Genomic DNA, 17,049 nt, shown 5'->3' on the forward strand with positions numbered 1-17,049 from the left:
ATATTAGAGATATTCAGGAAACCATTATATCAATTCCTGGTTCCTTTCTCCAAATATCAGAGGTGATCTCAAACAATATACCCTTGTTGAGTATAGTTTGTTCTTGTGTCTCAGTTGTGAGCGACAACATTTATAAAGCATAAAGCAAACAATTTATACACATTTAAGTGGCTAATTTTAAAGACTGCTGTTTCTGTTCAAGAAGCGGGACTTTGTTGACAGCCCAGAAGCCTCAAATGCCCCTCCCCAGTCCTAGCCAGATATTCATAGAGCCATCCTTTGTCCTGCCTTTGTGCTTTTTCTCTATAGCTTTACCTTGTGTGTGTGTGCATGTGCGTGTGTATGTGTGTGCACATGTGTGTGTGTGAGCATCCCTGCACAAGAGCTTTGCTTACCCTGTTTCATCCTGGCTATAAACGGTGACAAAGCATACACTGTATACTAGTTTGTTGTTCAAATGCACTTTTTACTGCTTCCCCCTAGGAAACTGAACCAGGAGTCATGGAAACCAAGCCCAAGCTCTACTACTTTCAGGGCAGAGGCAGGATGGAGTCCATCCGCTGGCTGCTGGCTGCCGCGGGAGTGGAGGTTGGTTTCTGGTTGGGGATGGAACTTAAGGCTCAGCTCTTTCTTCTCTTTCTTTCCAGCTGTTTTCTTAGATAAGAGAAAAGTGGGGAGATTAGAGTCATGCATGTGGTACAGGGGTGGAGGGAAGATGAAGGCCTGGGGTCGTCTGAAGCTCCTAGAGAGGAAAAGATCTTAGGGGAAGAACTGTACATCTAGCCCATTCTCTCTACTGGACTGGTTGGTTTTTCTGAGGCCATTTAACTCCTACCTGAGCACCTCACTGCTGGAATGTTCATGGCTGCTCGCTGGAGCCCCAGCCCAGATGTGCGATCTGTTAACTGGCTCTTCCCTTATCTCTAACCCCTGCCCCTGACTTTATAGAATTGGCCTAGAACGGTCTCTCTCAGTCTGCATACCATGTCCTCTGGAGTAAGGGCTCACTGCTGGCTTTGTTTTCCACTTTCCCCTATGAGGACTCTTCCCTAGCTTGCTCATCTGTCCCACACCATCTCAAGTTGTGAAGGACAAAGCCACCATCGCAAAGCTTCAGAAGACCCATCAGGAAATGACCACAGCCTCACTTGAGTGGGATCTTTGGATCTCCTTCTTTGAATATATCAGTCCCAAAGATAAACTGAAATTGATCTGGTAGGAAGGAAAAATTATAAAAACCAAATAAGGAAGAAGGTGAGGGGAGATGGAAAATTGGGCGGGAGAGATGACTCAGTGGTTAAGAGCACTGGCTGCTCTTCCAGGGGTCCTGAGTTCAATTCCCAGCAACCACATGGTGGCTCACAGCCATCTGTAATGAGATCTGCCGCCCTCCTCTGGCATGTGGGCATACATGGAGGCAGAATATTGTATACATAATAAATAAATAAGTCTTTTTTTAAAAAAAGGGGGGGGAATCACTGGAGAAGTTTGGGGCAAAGACAAGTGTTTAGAGTAAGGGAAGAGCTAGTCCAGGCAAAACAAAAGTGGGAAAATGGGCTTGGGGATCCTTGATGTAAGTAAACCTCCAAGGTCTTCCGGTCCCCTTCATCCCTTCAGGCTCATCCAACCAGAAGTGCTCCCCACCCCAGCCACATGCATTCCAGGATAGCTATGAATGCAGCCAATATGACAACATCATGTCACAGTGTCAAAAGGCTGGACACCCCTGAGAGTTAATCTCTAAATACACGCCCCATCTTATTTTTAGGTGGGAGTCGACAGCTTTGCGGTTCCCTTTTAGATTTCATTCTGAAAGCTCTAAGGCATTTCCAAAAGGTGTCAGAATCTCTGTCTCCCTGCTTCCCATCTTAAAGTTATAACCATGTCTCTCTCTCCTTACTCTAGTTTGAAGAAGAATTTCTGGAGACAAGAGAACAATATGAGAAGTTGCAAAAGGGTGAGCTTTGATTTATTCAATGCTGTCTTATAGGGAAAAAATAAAAACTTGTTTCTGGATATATAGTCATCATATAAAACACAGGTCTCAGGAGTGGCAGCTACTGGAAGGAACTGGCACCAACATTCCTACAAACGCTGCCTGATTAACCCCCGTTTTCCTGATGCAAAGCTAATACTATCGGATCTCTGTAGCCGTCATACGTACCAAGTATCTGACAGCACCGGCCTCAATTAATTAATAGTATAAGTTCCTTAGCGGTTCAGCACCTGACTCCCTTTAGTGAGGCTTAACCTTGTCTCGGTGGCTGGGGGCAGGGTAAGGAGGCTAGCCCCTACGCTTTGTGGTTCACACCTATTTTTTCTTTGGGTTTTTAATAGATTTATCGAATTATGACACACAGGATGTACTTGAGACTGAACCATGCCCATTCTTTTTTTACTTTTAAATTTTATTCTCTGACAATTCCATTCATGTATGTGATTTTGATAACACCCCATTGCCCTCTCCTATCCCTCCCATCCCCACACTGAATGCCTTCTTCTTTCTGCCAGTCCCCTTCCTATTTTTTTTTTTTTTTTTGGACTCACTGAATTTAATTAGAATTGTTTGCATGAGCATGGTTCAGAGGTTGTTTACTAGAGCATGGGCGTTCTACAAGTGGCCATACCACCAAAGACAATGACTCCCCCTCCTCCAGGATCCATTAACTATCAATGGTTCCTCAGGGAACAATGGAGCCCTAATGCCCCTCCTCTGTCCATGATGGAATGTTGATGGGCCCAGTCTTGAGCTAGTCTCAGAAACCCTAGCTGCTGTGATTCCTGGGATGCAATTGACCCAGAGGCACCATCTCACAGCATCCCTCCCCATCCTCTCATTCTTGCTTCCATTCTGGCCCCTCCTTCATGATGCTGAAGAGGTTGTTTTGCTTAGTGACTCTGTAGGCATCTTAGTCTGTGTGTGTACACACTACAGAATCCACACAAGGACAAAATTACCTAACATACAAGTCTCAAAAGGTTTTCCTGCTGGTGAGCAATAATAAACTACAGTTATGTAAGCAGTCACCAGTGAAAACTTGGTTTTGATTTACTTGGATTCCTGGCACTGTTTTCTAGTTATTATCCCCTTTCAAAGTCCTGCTAAATAGATATTATTGTTAGAGACAGGATGCCGAAGCTCAGGTAAGTAGCTCGTTCTAGCGTGCATGGCTAGAATGCATGACTGCCTGCCATGTGCTCTTGTGGCTGTGTCCTTCCTGCTGTCATGCCCTACGGAAGCAAGCGATGTGCTTTGCTCATATTCTCAGACCTCCGTCCCAGCTCAGAATAGCTGAGGATGAGGCATTCTTGGCAACCTTCATGCCCAAACACTGTTACACAGCTTAAGGTTTGAGATCTTTTTATATATACGTAAAATTTACTCTGTATTTGTATATGTATTTGTATAAACATATGTACAGATATGTTGTATAAAATATATGTATTTGTATAAAACAGTTTATAAATATGTATATATTAGAATCAATACAGAAAAAAATCTTTTTAAAAAAATTTTTTTATTTAACTTTATTTTATGTGCATTGGTGTGAAGGTGTCAGATCCCCTGGAACTGGATTATCAGACAGTTATGAGCTGCCATGTGGGTACTGGGAATTGAACCTGGGTCCTCGGGAAGAGCAGTCAGTGCTCTTAACTGCTGAGCCATCTCTCCAGCCCCAGAAAAAGCTTTTTTAAATTGCTGTTGTTCAATACACACAAAAAGAGTATGAATTAATCAAACAAAGCTCAAATTTGACACGAAATAAATGATTGTCGTTTCTTACCTACTGGGGCCCGTCATTATCATTTTAAGCAGAAACCAGTCTGGGGAGTCAGTTGGGCCATCCTGCAGATGAACTGCAACCGTTGAAATCGTTGAAGATGAATAGCTTACCCTCTCTTTCACGTCGCAGATGGCCGCCTGCTTTTTGATCAAGTCCCTTTGGTTGAAATTGATGGAATGCCGCTGACACAGTCTAGAGCCATCCTCAGCTACCTCGCTGCCAAGTACAACTTGTACGGGAAGGACCTGAAGGAGAGACTCAGGTACCTTAGTGCTCATCCCTCTACTAGATTTTTTTTTAATTAATTAATTTATTTATTAAAGATTTTTGTCTCTTCCCCACCGCCGCCTCCCCTTTCCCTCTACTAGATTTTTAAACCAAGCATCTGTGGTCTTATACCAACGGAAACCTGATTTGATTGCATCTTTCAACCGGAACTGAAGGGGGAGAGTAAGGGAACAAAAAGGAGGTGCTGTTGCTAGAGGAGGCGGGACTTGTGCAGAATTCTGAGCACATATCTACCCTCTCTTTGGATATAACCCATACTAGTCAGCTTATAGTATTCTCATACTCATGCCTAGAAAACTATGATCTCAGAAATTGCCCTAGTGAAGTATTTTACATGAAGGTGAGAATGACTGATTCAGCAAACATACCTTGAACATATTATTGATGATCTATTTTGCTATGTATTGTCGATTAACAATAAAATAGTTCCACATAAGCTCAGAATGGAGTGTAATAAAGGTCTATTTAGGGCTAGACTCACAGATCAGCAGTCCTCTGCATTTGCGGAGAACAGGAACCAAATCCAGCAAGTCAAGGAGCTGGATCTTTACATCTGTATATGTAGTACATTTGACCATGCCCAAAATGGGCCAGTATCTTAAAGGTTATTGGATGAGGGAATTCCCACAGCACCTCCCCCTTTTATCTAAAATAAAAGAGTTCTAAGCCTAATACAAAACTGTACACAATAAAAACAAATATCAAATATAAAAATTAGAATTACAACCAGCATAAACAATATCAATCAAGAAACATATGCTAAATGCTTTAATACTTATCCTAAGGAGTCTAAGTCTTGTCTTAGAAATAGCTTGGCTAAGTCGTGAGAGGAAAGCAACTATGACTACTTAGTCTTCAACCCCATCAAAGACCTGAGAAGGGAAATAATATATTACTTGAGTTAACAAGAAGTGCAATCAAGCAACTTCCAAAAGATGCAATAAATGACAGAGACAACTGGCTACCTGGGCAATCACCCAAAGTCTCATTTGCAACATTGGAGCTACCAACTTTGGCTAAGGCCTAGAGTAACTGACAGACAATTTTCAGAGGCAGGAAAAATTTAAAACCATCTTACTCTGTCTTGGCAATGTTTGGCAGTCTTTTTTCTTGTATCCTGCTTGTCTGGTTTGGATACTGTGCATTTTGTCAGTGGTCGAGGCGTCAGCAGTTCCTTGCCCAACGGCTGGTTTTGCCAAGAAGAAAACAAGCTCCAAGTGGAGTGTCTTTGGTGCCCATCATTCTCTTGGGAATACATCGGATCTGCCAGGAGCAATGGTGTCTCGCATCGACAGAACCCTAAGCTATTTAAATGCCATATTCTACAGTTCTTTGAAGTGGTTAAAAATTAAATATCGATGCAGAATAGAATCTCTATGTATCTAAAGAATCCAATTAGTCTAACTATAAGTATATAACAAACATGGATGACTATTGACCTATAATCTTAATACCTATATAGCTTAAAGACTAAGGCTTTATACTAGAATATTAGATAATCTTTAAACAACTGTGCAGCAAATAAAGACAAGGACCTCAAAATATAAATAGTGTATAACTATCTTGATCAGAGGTAGAAATGTATAGTACAATATGATATATGTATATCCTAAAATTGTATCAATATGTAAAATATCTTAAGCCAAGGTAGAAACATGCATGCATACAATATGACAAAATAACTTTGCATAGATTTACAAATATTATAAAAAAATAGAAGCATATTCAATATAACATATAATTTGAATTTGTAGCAATATATAAGAATTTATAGCAATGTAGATTGTCTATAAATAGTAGCTGACAAATATTCACGTATTATTATTATGAATAAGCTCACACTAATCTACCTATTATCCCATCAATTCCTTTTTTTTTTTTTAAAGAGACCCCTTACATAATTTCTACCTCAACCCCAACCCTATACCACTTCTAATTAACCCCTAATAGTTGTACCTAACCCTGACATACTTTGTTGGGAGAGGGATATCATCTTTTAGAATTACTTTCAGCTGTCATGAGGGTGAGGTTATTTCTATGGGATCCTGTAAAAACTAAAATGACGGTTAAGTTCTTATTTGAAGTTCTGGCCAGAATGTTGTAAGAAGGTGCACCATTTCAGCTAGCCAAGTTAGAATCATCTTGAGCAGCTGGTACCCAAAACTGATCTTAAAGTACCACTATCAGCATCATGACGTCATATCAACCAGGTGGAATCATTGTTGTGGGGCCCCATCTTCTTCCTGGAAACTTCAAAGATTACTTCAGGAGAATTTATTGTTCATTGTGGAAAACTTAAACATTATTCACATAGACATTTATTTATTTATTTATTATTTAATTTATTTATAGATTTTTATTTGTTTATTATGTATACAGTGTTCTGTCTGTATGCTTGTTGGCCAGAAGAGGGCACCAGATCTCATTACAGATGGCTGTGAGCCACCATGTAGTTGCTGAGAATTGAACTCAGGACCTCTGAAAGAGCAGTCAGTGCTCTTAACCTCTGAGCCATCTCTCTAGCCCTAGACATATATTTAATGAAAAGTACAATAGAGACAAAATAGTATGGGGAGAAGTAAATTTTTTCCTAAATTTTTTTTTTTCTGTCCCATACCAGATAGTTCTTGAGATGAGACAGAAACTCTGATTTTTTTAACAACATGCTTGGATTTAGAGAAGAATAGACACTGTCCAATTCCAAAGTCACCTTTGATTTTTAAGTGATTTATGTTTTTATTGTACTAAGAAATATATATATATATATATAAATTTTGCCTTGTAGAGGATATGGTACCATAAGTCAGATTCCTCTTTGGTTGGTGATTCTTTCTGGATAGCTATCTTTTCTTCTTTAGGTATCTAGATGTCCAAGTTCTCTCAACTTTTTGAAGATGAGTATTTTCCTGCAAAGACAAGATCAGAACCAACCCTTATGAGGTTCTTTACCATCTGTAAGATTGTCACCTCTGTGGATGAGCTGTCATTTCTTTTTCTCAAGAGGTCTCTCTTTTTCAAACTAAATTTTTATTAATTTTGATGGTATCCATAGCCTCTCTTCTCCTGTGGAAACAAGAGCAGAACCCCTTCCCCAACATAGCACATCTCCTGGTTTTCATTATGAGGCCAACACATCCTTGAAATACACTGGATGATTTAATACAGAAGTTCTTTCTATTATCCAATGTCTCTCTGCTGATTGTTCCCTTCTCATTAGCATTAAGAAAATTCAAGGTTAATAAGGCATTATGCAATCTATTTCTGGGGATATTTTCTGTTTGTTTAATGTATCCTTTATAGTTCAATTTGATCTTTCTATGACTGCCTGACCCCTAGGATTGTTTGGTATAGCTATAATATGCTTCATATTATAATAAGCAAAAAACTGTTTCATTTTCTTAGAGACATGTGCAGAACTATTATCTGTCTTTATTTGTGCAGGTATACCCATGATGGCCCTAACTTCTAATAAATGTGTGATTACTGAATCAGCCTTTTCTGAGCTCAAGATAGCTGCCCATTGAAAACCTGAATAGGTGTCAATGGTGTGATGTACGTATTTTAATTTTCCAAATTTTGCAAAGTGAAACTGCGAGATTTCATTCCTTTGAGTACCCTTTGAGTTATTCACTGCAGTTATCAGTATTTTGTTATAGAAAGAGCAAGTAGGACATTTTATTATAATCTTAGTTTGTTGCCATGTAATAGACAACTCTTTCTTTAAACCTTTGCTATTGACATGATTTTTTTTATGAAATTCTGAGGTCTTCAGCACAGTTCCAATCAATAATCAATCAATTTTTGCATGACCTTGAGCTAGAGGACCTGGCTGACCCATATGGGATCAGATTTGTGTTATGTATATGGGACAAAGCTTATTCCTGATTATATCTTGAACCTGAATGAATAATGAAGTCAATTCTGTATCATTTGATATAAATTAAGTGGTTTTAATATGCAAAATAACTCTTTCTGTATATTGTGAATCAGGAACTATATTTAGTTTCTTTAAAATCCCTTAGTACCATGGGATAATTGCTATTAATCACTTCTAAAAAAATTAGCATAAGCTCTTTGCCAGGGTTTGTCATCTTCCCATAATTTTTTAATTTCATTAGTAAAAGGTACTATAATCTCTGCTGGATCTAGTTCAGCTGGTTGATGAAGTCTCAATTTTCCTTTTATAATTAATTCAAAGACCTTTTCCACATAAATTTTAAATTTTTTACTTGGTTTATGTGGTAAAAAGATTCATTATAAGATAATATTTTCCAACCGGGCGGTGGTGGCGCACGCCTTTAATCCCAGCACTCGGGAGGCAGAGGCAGGCAGATCTCTGTGAGTTTGAGACCAGCCTGGTCTACAGGAGCTAGATCCAGGACAGGCTCCAAAACCACAGAAAAACCCTGTCTCGAAAAACCCAAAAAAAAAAAAAAAAAAGATAATATTTTCCCTCTGCATTAAAATTTCTATAGGGTAAATTCTGGTGGGCTATATGACTAGAATGCAGTTGAGATTCAGATTCACCAAATCTACATGTGCCTTCTGTAATTTCTCTTCAATCAAAGTCAATTTTTTTCTCAGCTCTACTTGCTAATTCCCTGGGACTATTTAAGTCTTTCTCACCATCTAATGTTTTGTTTAAATGAATTATTAGATTGGGTGTTATCCCAACAATGGGTCGTAGATTGGAAATGTCTCCTAGCAATCTTTGAAAGTCATTAAGAGTCCACAATGGGCCTCTCCTAATTTGTGCTTTTTGTGTTCTAATTTTCTGTAAACCTATTTTATAACCTAGGTAACTGATAGAATCTCCTCTTTGTATTTTTTCAAGAGCAATTTGTAATCCCCATTTAAGCAATTCTTTCTTTACTTCTTCAGACATTCTTTTTAAAGTATCTACATTTGAATCAGATAGCAAAATGTCATCCATGTAGTGATAAATTATAGATTCAGGCAATTGTTTATGTATTTTTCCAATGGCTGACTGGGTGGGGCTATTGAACATTCTACTGTATCACCTGGCTAGATTTGGTTCTGGAAATCATTCCTGAGAGTGGAGGATCTTTGGAAGAACCAAACACCACTAACACTGTGTATCCTGTCCAATGTTGCCCTGGGAAGCCTGCTCTCGAAGGCTCCTTTCCAATGGGAGTCTGTGGTGTTCTTTCAGGATTGACATGTATACTGATGGCACCCTGGACCTGATGATAATGATCGCCCAGGCTGCATTTAAGCCCCCGAAGGAAAAAGAGGAGAGCTATGCTTTAATAGTGAAGAGAGCTAAAACCCGTTACTTCCCTGTCTTTGAAAAGGTAAGCTTGTATTCTTCCTAATATGCAGAATATTTAAGAATGAGTGTTCAAAAAGGTAAGTGAAATATGGGTACCAGTGGGTAGAGGCACCTGCTGTCAGGACTAAAAATTTTAATTCACTCTTGGAAGCTCAGATGGTGGAAGGGAGAGAACCAACTCCTGTAAATTGTCCTCTGGCCTCCTCGTGCCCCCCCGTATACAGTCACACAAAATAAAACACATATATTAAAGGACTGGCTGTGTGAGAGATTTCCTGCTGTGGGGTCTCTGGTGGTTTGAATGAGATAGCTTTCATAGGCTCGTAAATTTTGAATGCTTGGTCCCCTATTTATGGAACTGTCTGGGAAGAATTAGGCAGTGTGATCTTACTGGGGGGAGGTATGTCAGTGAGGGCAGGCTTTGAGGTTTCAAAGCCCACACCATTTTTAGTGAGTTCTCTCTGCCTCATGCTTGTGTCTCAAGATGTAAGGTGTCATCTGCTGTTCTAGCACCATGCCAGCTTACCTGCGGCTATGATATCTGCCACGATTATCATAGATGCTAATCCTCTGAAACTGTGAGCCCCAAATAAACTCTTCCATCAGAGGCTGATTTAGTCATGGTGTCTTTTCATAGCAATAAAAAAGTAACTAAGACAGGGTCAAAACTTAAAAGAAAATATTTACTTTTTTATTTTATGTGAATGGGTGTTTTGCCTGCAAGTACGCCATGAACCTCATGAATGCCTGGTACATGTGAAGGCCAGAAAAGGGCATCTGATCCCCTGGAATTGATTACAGTTGTTTGTGGGTTTGGGCATTGAACCCAGGTCTTTGGAAGAGCAAACAATGTTCTTAACCACTGAGTCATCTTTCTAGTCCCTAGGGTTAAACTTTAATAATATGGGTTCCAAAATTATGGAACCTCTAATAAAACAATTTCTGTTCTGTTTTTAAAGAATCAATAAGCTACCAGCCCAAGGTATCAACCACCTTGAATTCACCTTGAATTCAGTACTGGAAGCTAACTGCCTGAATAAAGAAGACAAAAGCTTTTAAATTGGAAACTTTTGTGCAGCATTCAGTGGGACATGCTAACGAAACTGTTTTCACAACACATCTTGAAAGATTGCAAGTCTCTAGGGCAGTGTGTGGAATGGTGAGGAAGACCTTTTAGGGCAGGGCCCACAACTAAAGGTTTTATAGGATACTGTGTAAACTGAGACACAGAGTCTGTCAGTCCTTCAGTGTTCTAGATGGGACAAGGCCATGAAGCACTTTCATCTAAATGTCACACAGTTTAGTCTGCTTATGCTGTAGATTGTAAACCAGGGAGTCTACCCAATACTTCTCAAAACATTTATAAATGACTCATTTGTTCAAATCTGGATCAAACTTAACTTTACAATCCTAATTAGAAGACTTAGGCTTCCTTTTTCTCTGGTAGCTACCTCTTTCTTGTCTCCCCTCCTTTTCTATTGCATTTTTATGTAATTTCATGATTTTTTAGTCAACACAACCTATTCCTCTATTCCTGAATGTCCTGGAATCTGGAATTATAATCTTGAATGGACTCAGATCCAATTATTTGGCCCCCAGCATACTTCATATATGGTATTGTGTAAATCATGAAGGAGCATAAGTTGTCTGATGGTTGTTCTTTGTACAATAGACAATGCCAGCACACGATGATTTATTAGAAGATGTGAAATATTGACCTTATCTATCTATCTATCTATCTATCTATCTATCTATCTACCATCTATCTATCCACCTATCTATCATCTATCTATCTATCTATCTATCTATCTATCTATCTATCTATCTATCTGAGACAGGTTCCATGTACTCTAGCCTAGCCTCATATTTAACTATGTAGTCCAAGCTGGCTATAGCCTCAGTCCTCCTGTCTCCTCCTACGTATGTGACTGCAGGTGTGTTTCGCCATGCCCAGCTCTCTTCACTCATTAAATAGACTATTCTCTACACAAAGATACCCCCAAACCAAGTGCAATAGGGCACTCCTGTATTCTCAGAACTTTGGAGATCAGACAGAGGAGAATATGGAGTTCAAGATCAGCCTGAGCTACATAGCTAGACAGAGACAGAGAGAACACGAATCTCTCTCCTACATGACATACTTAGTTACTCTAAGTGTGGTTTATATAAACAATGAAGATGCATGCTTTCTTTTATTTAATGCTTAAAAAATAATTACTTAGCATATTCAAATAGGAACAATTAGAGTGCTATTTGTATTGTTGTGGTTTTATCTTATAAGTAGCTTGATAATATTTTCTATCATAGATTTAAGCATGTTTGTCTTAGTCGCTGTTCCATTGCTGTGAAGAGACACCATGACCATGGCAACTCTTATATAAGAAAACATTTAACTGGGGCTGTTTACAGTTTCAGAGGTTTAGTCCCCATCATGGTGGGGAACATAGTGGCATGCAAGCAGATGTGTGCTGGAGAGATAGCTGAGAGTTCCACATCTGGATCCACAGGCAGTAGGAGGAGCTTGGGATGAGCTTTTGAGACCTCAAAGCCCAAGCTCCGTGACATACTTCTTCCAACAAGGCTACCCCTCCTAATCCTTTGAAAGAGTGCTACTTCCTGGTGACCAAGTATTCAAATCTATGAATCTATGGGGGGAGTCATTCTCATTCAAACCACTACAACGTTTATTGTGCTTTAGTTTATGTGAACATCTTAATCAGAAACATAGGCTATAAACAGAAACTATAACTATTCCCCATACACCAAAAGTGTAAGAATTGGTTTCATGTATTTCTGCCCAGTTTTTCAACATAAATAGAGGTGTTTTCTTTTCAATTATAGATAACTGTGGTTTGTTGAAGTTTCTTAAACCCCTGTTCAATCATTTAGATGATTTTCCAAAGCAGAATTTCTATGGAGCTATTACTTGGCATTTACAAATGTCAATCCTGTTACTTACTTGCTTAAGACCTTTTTCTTTTCATTAATTTTTTTTTTAGATTTAAAAGAATTTTATATGTGTGAGTATTCTGCCTGTCAGCATGTCTGTGTATTTTGCGTGTATTTGATGCCCATAGAGGCCAGAAGAGGGCACCAGATTCCCTGGAACTGGAGATATAGAGGCACATGTGCTGTTAATCACTAAGTCACTTATCCAGACCCTTCCCAAGTTCATATATATATATATCCCTCTTTGTGGAGTTTACCATAGTTTACCTATTTGCTACTCAAAGCTGACTCTGGTATCTTTTTATATCCGCTTTCCACTGGGTACTGAAAAATTAGCTTTTTTTTTTTTTTCCCTGGTTTGGGTTTCTGATTCCATTGGTGACTTATTTTGATTTGTGTCCCAACAGCTGGGTCCCCAATAATCCTAGCTCCCATGTGTCCCTGTACTGGCAGGTACAGTTTTTTTTTTCACTCCCTCCATGCTTTCCAGAAAGTGCCAGCCCTTCACCACATAGGCCTTGATAGTCACTGACTCATCCCCCAAAGATTCCATCATTTCATGGTACGTGCAAGAGAGTTGACTTCATCCGTTCTTGCTAGCTCTGGAGATCATCAAAGACTCTTCAGCGAGCCTCAGAGTACAGCGTTCAGACGGGCAAATCATCATTACTTCCATTAAAGTATGTATTTCTTTTCTGTAGATTTTGAAAGACCACGGGGAGGATTTTCTTGTTGGCAACCGGTTCAGTTGGGCAGACATACAGCTGTTAGAAGCCATTTTGATGGTGGAGGAACTCAGCGCTTCCATTCTGTCTGACTTCCCTCTGCTGCAGGTAGGATGCGCGTCGGTACAGATATGCCTCCAAACCAGACTTAAAACTTGAAGAGAAACCACCCCAAAGGCATCGTTTTATTCACCCCGGCTATTCTGTCGCACTTACACTGTAGGATCTGTTAGGGAATGGCACTTTATATGATGGGAAAATGGGTGTTTGAGGTTCTGATATGAACGTTTAAACTGCTGGGGCACACAGCTCAGAGGCAGAGCACATGATACACATGTATGAGGTCCTGGATTCAGTCCCTGGTAGTTGCAAAACAAATAATGAACATTCAGGACTGTCTTTTCTTCTTCCTTTTCAGCACTCTTAGCATTTTTTACTCGCGACGAGAGTCTTTGTCCTTTCAGCTTGGCTCCTATCAGATGATGGTGTCCACTTTTAGTGGTCCTGATGCTGGGTCATCTCTCGGTCACATTGCCTCAGTTTCCACAAAGAATCCCACCGTTGCCACACTTATTTGGCCCCTGCTCTAGCTCCTCACATTTTTCTCAGAGAGAACCATTAGGTTGTGTCTATTAAGAACAATGTTTTTAATTAGTTTCTCTAAGGGTGTCTTACCAGGTATACAGACCACATTTAAGGGCAGACTCCATGCCCAGCAGTAGACGGCCAACACCAAATGACCTCAATGGCATTTTTGGAGGTTTTTCTTTTTAACCTTACTAGTCTTTTGCTTGTATATTATGGTTTCTAATTTTGAGATTTTTTTTAATGGGTTTTGTATGTGTGTATGTGTGATGCATTTCTCCTGCTCTTTCTTAGTTTTTTTTTTCCTTTTTATTGCTGTTTGTCTTTTATTTGCCTTTCATTTTCTTGGAGTGGGGGAGGGTGGAGAAATAGCTCAGAGGTCCAGAGGTCTTTATTCAATTTCCATTTTTTTTTTAACTCATGGTAGCTCACAACCATCTGTAATTAGATCTGGTGCCCTCTTCTGGCGTGTAGGCATACATGCAGGCAGAACACTACATACATAGTAAATAAATCTAAAAAAAAGAGAGAGAAGGCTTGGAGTAGGATGGATGAGCAGAATCTGGGAGGAAGGAGGTAGGAAGGGAAAACCATAATCTGAATATATTGTATGAAAATAACTATTTTTAATAAAATATTTAAAAATGAATTAGTTGTCATTTAAATGTAAAGAATTAGGTACTGTGAACTATAAATAAAAATGTGTATTTAAAAAAAAAAGAACAGCACTGGGCAGTGGTGGTGCACTGGAAGGCAGAGGCAGGTGGATCTCTGTGAGTTTGAGGCCAGCCTGGTCTACAGAGTGAGTTCCAGGACAGGCTCCAAAACTACAGAGAAACCCTGTCTTGAAAAACCAAATATAAAAACAAACAAAGAAAACCCCAGCATTTCTTCCTTCTTATTACAAAAGAAAAGGTGTGTTTATGCTCCTACAGTATCTAAACCAAAAGATAAACAGGAAAAAAAATATATAATTCTACAGGCAGGAAACTTCTTTACCTATCACTTTGTATTTTTCCTAAAATAGGATTATAGTAAACATTGGGTTTGTGGTCTGTTTTTAATGTTCTTTTCAATAATCATGAATATATCTATATGTCAACAAATATTCTTCTGTGGCATAATGTTTATTTTCATTGAGCAATAGAACAATATAAAAAAATTCAGCAGGGGGCTGGAGAGATGGCTCAGTGGTTAAGAGCATTGCCTGTTCTTCCAAAGGTCCTGAGTTCAATTCCCGGCAACCACATGGTGGCTCACAACCATCTGTAATGAGGTCTGGTGCCCTCTTCTGGCCTGCAGACATACAGAATATTGTATACATAATAAATAAATATTAAAAAAAAATTCAGCAAAGGCATATAAGAAAGGTACAAGTTGAGAAATTCCCCTCTCTGTAATGACCCCATCTTCCTGTCCCCATTGTCCTTTTACTCTTTCTTGTGTGTTCTCTCAGTGTTCCTATGTATAAGACATAANCCAAAGCCACAGAGAAACTCTGTCTCGAAAAACCAAAAAAAAAAAAAAAAAAAAAAAGAAAAAAGAAAAAAAAAAGAAAGAAAAATGACATAAGCAAATATACAAAAGTATTCTTGTCCTAGGTAATTTTCTTACACAAAACTGTTGCTTCATTTTAAATTTAATTTCATATGCATGTATGTCTGTGTACACATGTGTGCAGATGTCCTCAGAGGCCAGAAGAGGGTGGTAGGTCACCTACAACTGGAATTACAGATGGCTGTGAGCTCCCACGTGGGTGCTGAAAATCAAACCCAGGTCCTGTGGAAGAAGCAATCAGTGCTCTTAACCACTGAGTCAACTCTCCGCTCCCTTTGTTTTTACAAAAAAAAAAAAAAGAAAAGAAAAGAAAAATGCTTTCTAGATATTTTTCTCCACCTACCAATATAGAGAACTCCTTTTTCCTTTCATATGTTATGTTTAGAGTTCCTGGCTTAAATTTCCTTTAAGAATTGTATGCACACACGCATGCACTTACATGCAGACACATGAATCCCCCTGCACACACGCTACTGGCACGAAATGTATCATTTTGTATGTTCCAAAAGATGGGATTGCACTAAATACTCTTCTGTGGCCTGTTTCTATATAGCTTCACAGTGATCACGAAATGTTTTCATGTATGCATTTTTATATGCGTAGCCATTTCCCTTTCTCGTATATTTTGTTGCTTTAAAGGCTCTTTTATGAAATTTATTTTTGATAATTCCTTTCATGTGCATACTACTTTCTGACTACTCTCATCTCTCCTCTGCCCTCATCAACCTTCCCCACAAATCCCTTTGTTTTGCTTTGTGACCACTGAGTTTAACTGGGTCATCCCATGAATATGGATGTGGAACAGTCCGTATGGGCGTGGTGAGCTCAGCAGTGACTACGTAGCTGAAGACAATGGGGTCCCCTCCCCAAATAGCTCTCAGTCCTCCTCCATTCAGGACTGACTGTTGACAGGGACAATCTCCCACCCCTTTATTAATTAATTAATTAATTTACTTATTTATGATAGGTTCTCACTGTATAGCCCTGGTTGGCCTGGAGCTCATTATAAAGGCCAGGCTGGCCTTGAACTCACAGACTTCCTAAGTGCTTGGATTAAGGGCGTGTGCTATCACACCTGGATCACCTGCCTTTTCATTTTTTAAAATACCTTGTATTTTTTTTAAAAAAATATGTGTGTGGGTGTTTATCTGTATGTAAATCTATGTGCCATGTGCACACAGTGCCCAAAAGAGACCAGAAGAATATATTGGATTCCATAGCCAGGCGGTGGTGGTGCATGCCTTTAATTCCAGCTCTCAGGAGGCAGAGGCAGCCAGATCTCTGAGTTCGAGGCCAGCCTAGTCTACAAGAGCTAGTTCCAGGACAGGCTCCAAAACTACAGAGAAACCCTGTCTCAAAAAAACAAAAACAAAACAGCAATAAAAAAAGAGAGAATACATATATATATATATAAAGGCCTGAGCTCCTCTTTTATGGGAAAACTGATTTCTTAACAGTTGTGACAGCTATTGAGCTCCTGACTCCACTGCTTCCTGTTTTAGGCATTTAAGACAAGAATCAGCAACATTCCTACAATTCAGAAGTTTCTGCAACCCGGGAGTCAGAGGAAGCCACCTCCAGATGGCCACTATGTTGAGGTGGTCAGGAACGTTCTGAAGTTCTAGTGGCAGCAGGCCTTAAGGTGGCCAACAGCGAGTATCCAATTGCAGCGTCACCGTAGACCAGCTACAAAGCATTCCAAAGCAAGGTATAGATCCCAGGAGGCTTCGAGAAGGAAAACCCCTCTGCTATCAGCAACACATGTCAATTAAATATGGTGAAAAATTGTTCTGTTTGGTTTGGTGTTTGTTTTAAGCTTGTTGTTTGTGGATGTCAGTCTTTGGACGTCATGAAACCAGAGGTCCTT

General features: G+C 39.4%; 1 protein-coding gene across 1 annotated transcript in view; it reads left to right on the forward strand.

The window, feature by feature from the left end:
• LOC126491445 (glutathione S-transferase A4) overlaps positions 1-16,969 on the forward strand; it is a 22,575-nt gene extending 5,606 nt beyond the window's left edge. Inside the window, exons 2-7 of the mRNA XM_050127127.1 lie at positions 484-588; positions 1,906-1,957; positions 3,915-4,047; positions 9,247-9,388; positions 13,017-13,148; positions 16,685-16,969. Of these exons, the coding sequence (XP_049983084.1) occupies positions 502-588; positions 1,906-1,957; positions 3,915-4,047; positions 9,247-9,388; positions 13,017-13,148; positions 16,685-16,807 (669 nt within the window). The 5' untranslated portion in view covers positions 484-501 and the 3' untranslated portion in view covers positions 16,808-16,969. The remainder of the gene's footprint in view (positions 1-483; positions 589-1,905; positions 1,958-3,914; positions 4,048-9,246; positions 9,389-13,016; positions 13,149-16,684) is intronic.
• The last annotated feature ends 80 nt before the right edge of the window (positions 16,970-17,049 follow it).

Source organism: Alexandromys fortis, unplaced genomic scaffold (assembly GCF_014885135.2).
Source record: "Alexandromys fortis isolate MF-2015 unplaced genomic scaffold, M_Fortis_MF-2015_v1.1 scaffold_22, whole genome shotgun sequence".
Lineage (NCBI taxonomy): Eukaryota > Metazoa > Chordata > Mammalia > Rodentia > Cricetidae > Alexandromys > Alexandromys fortis.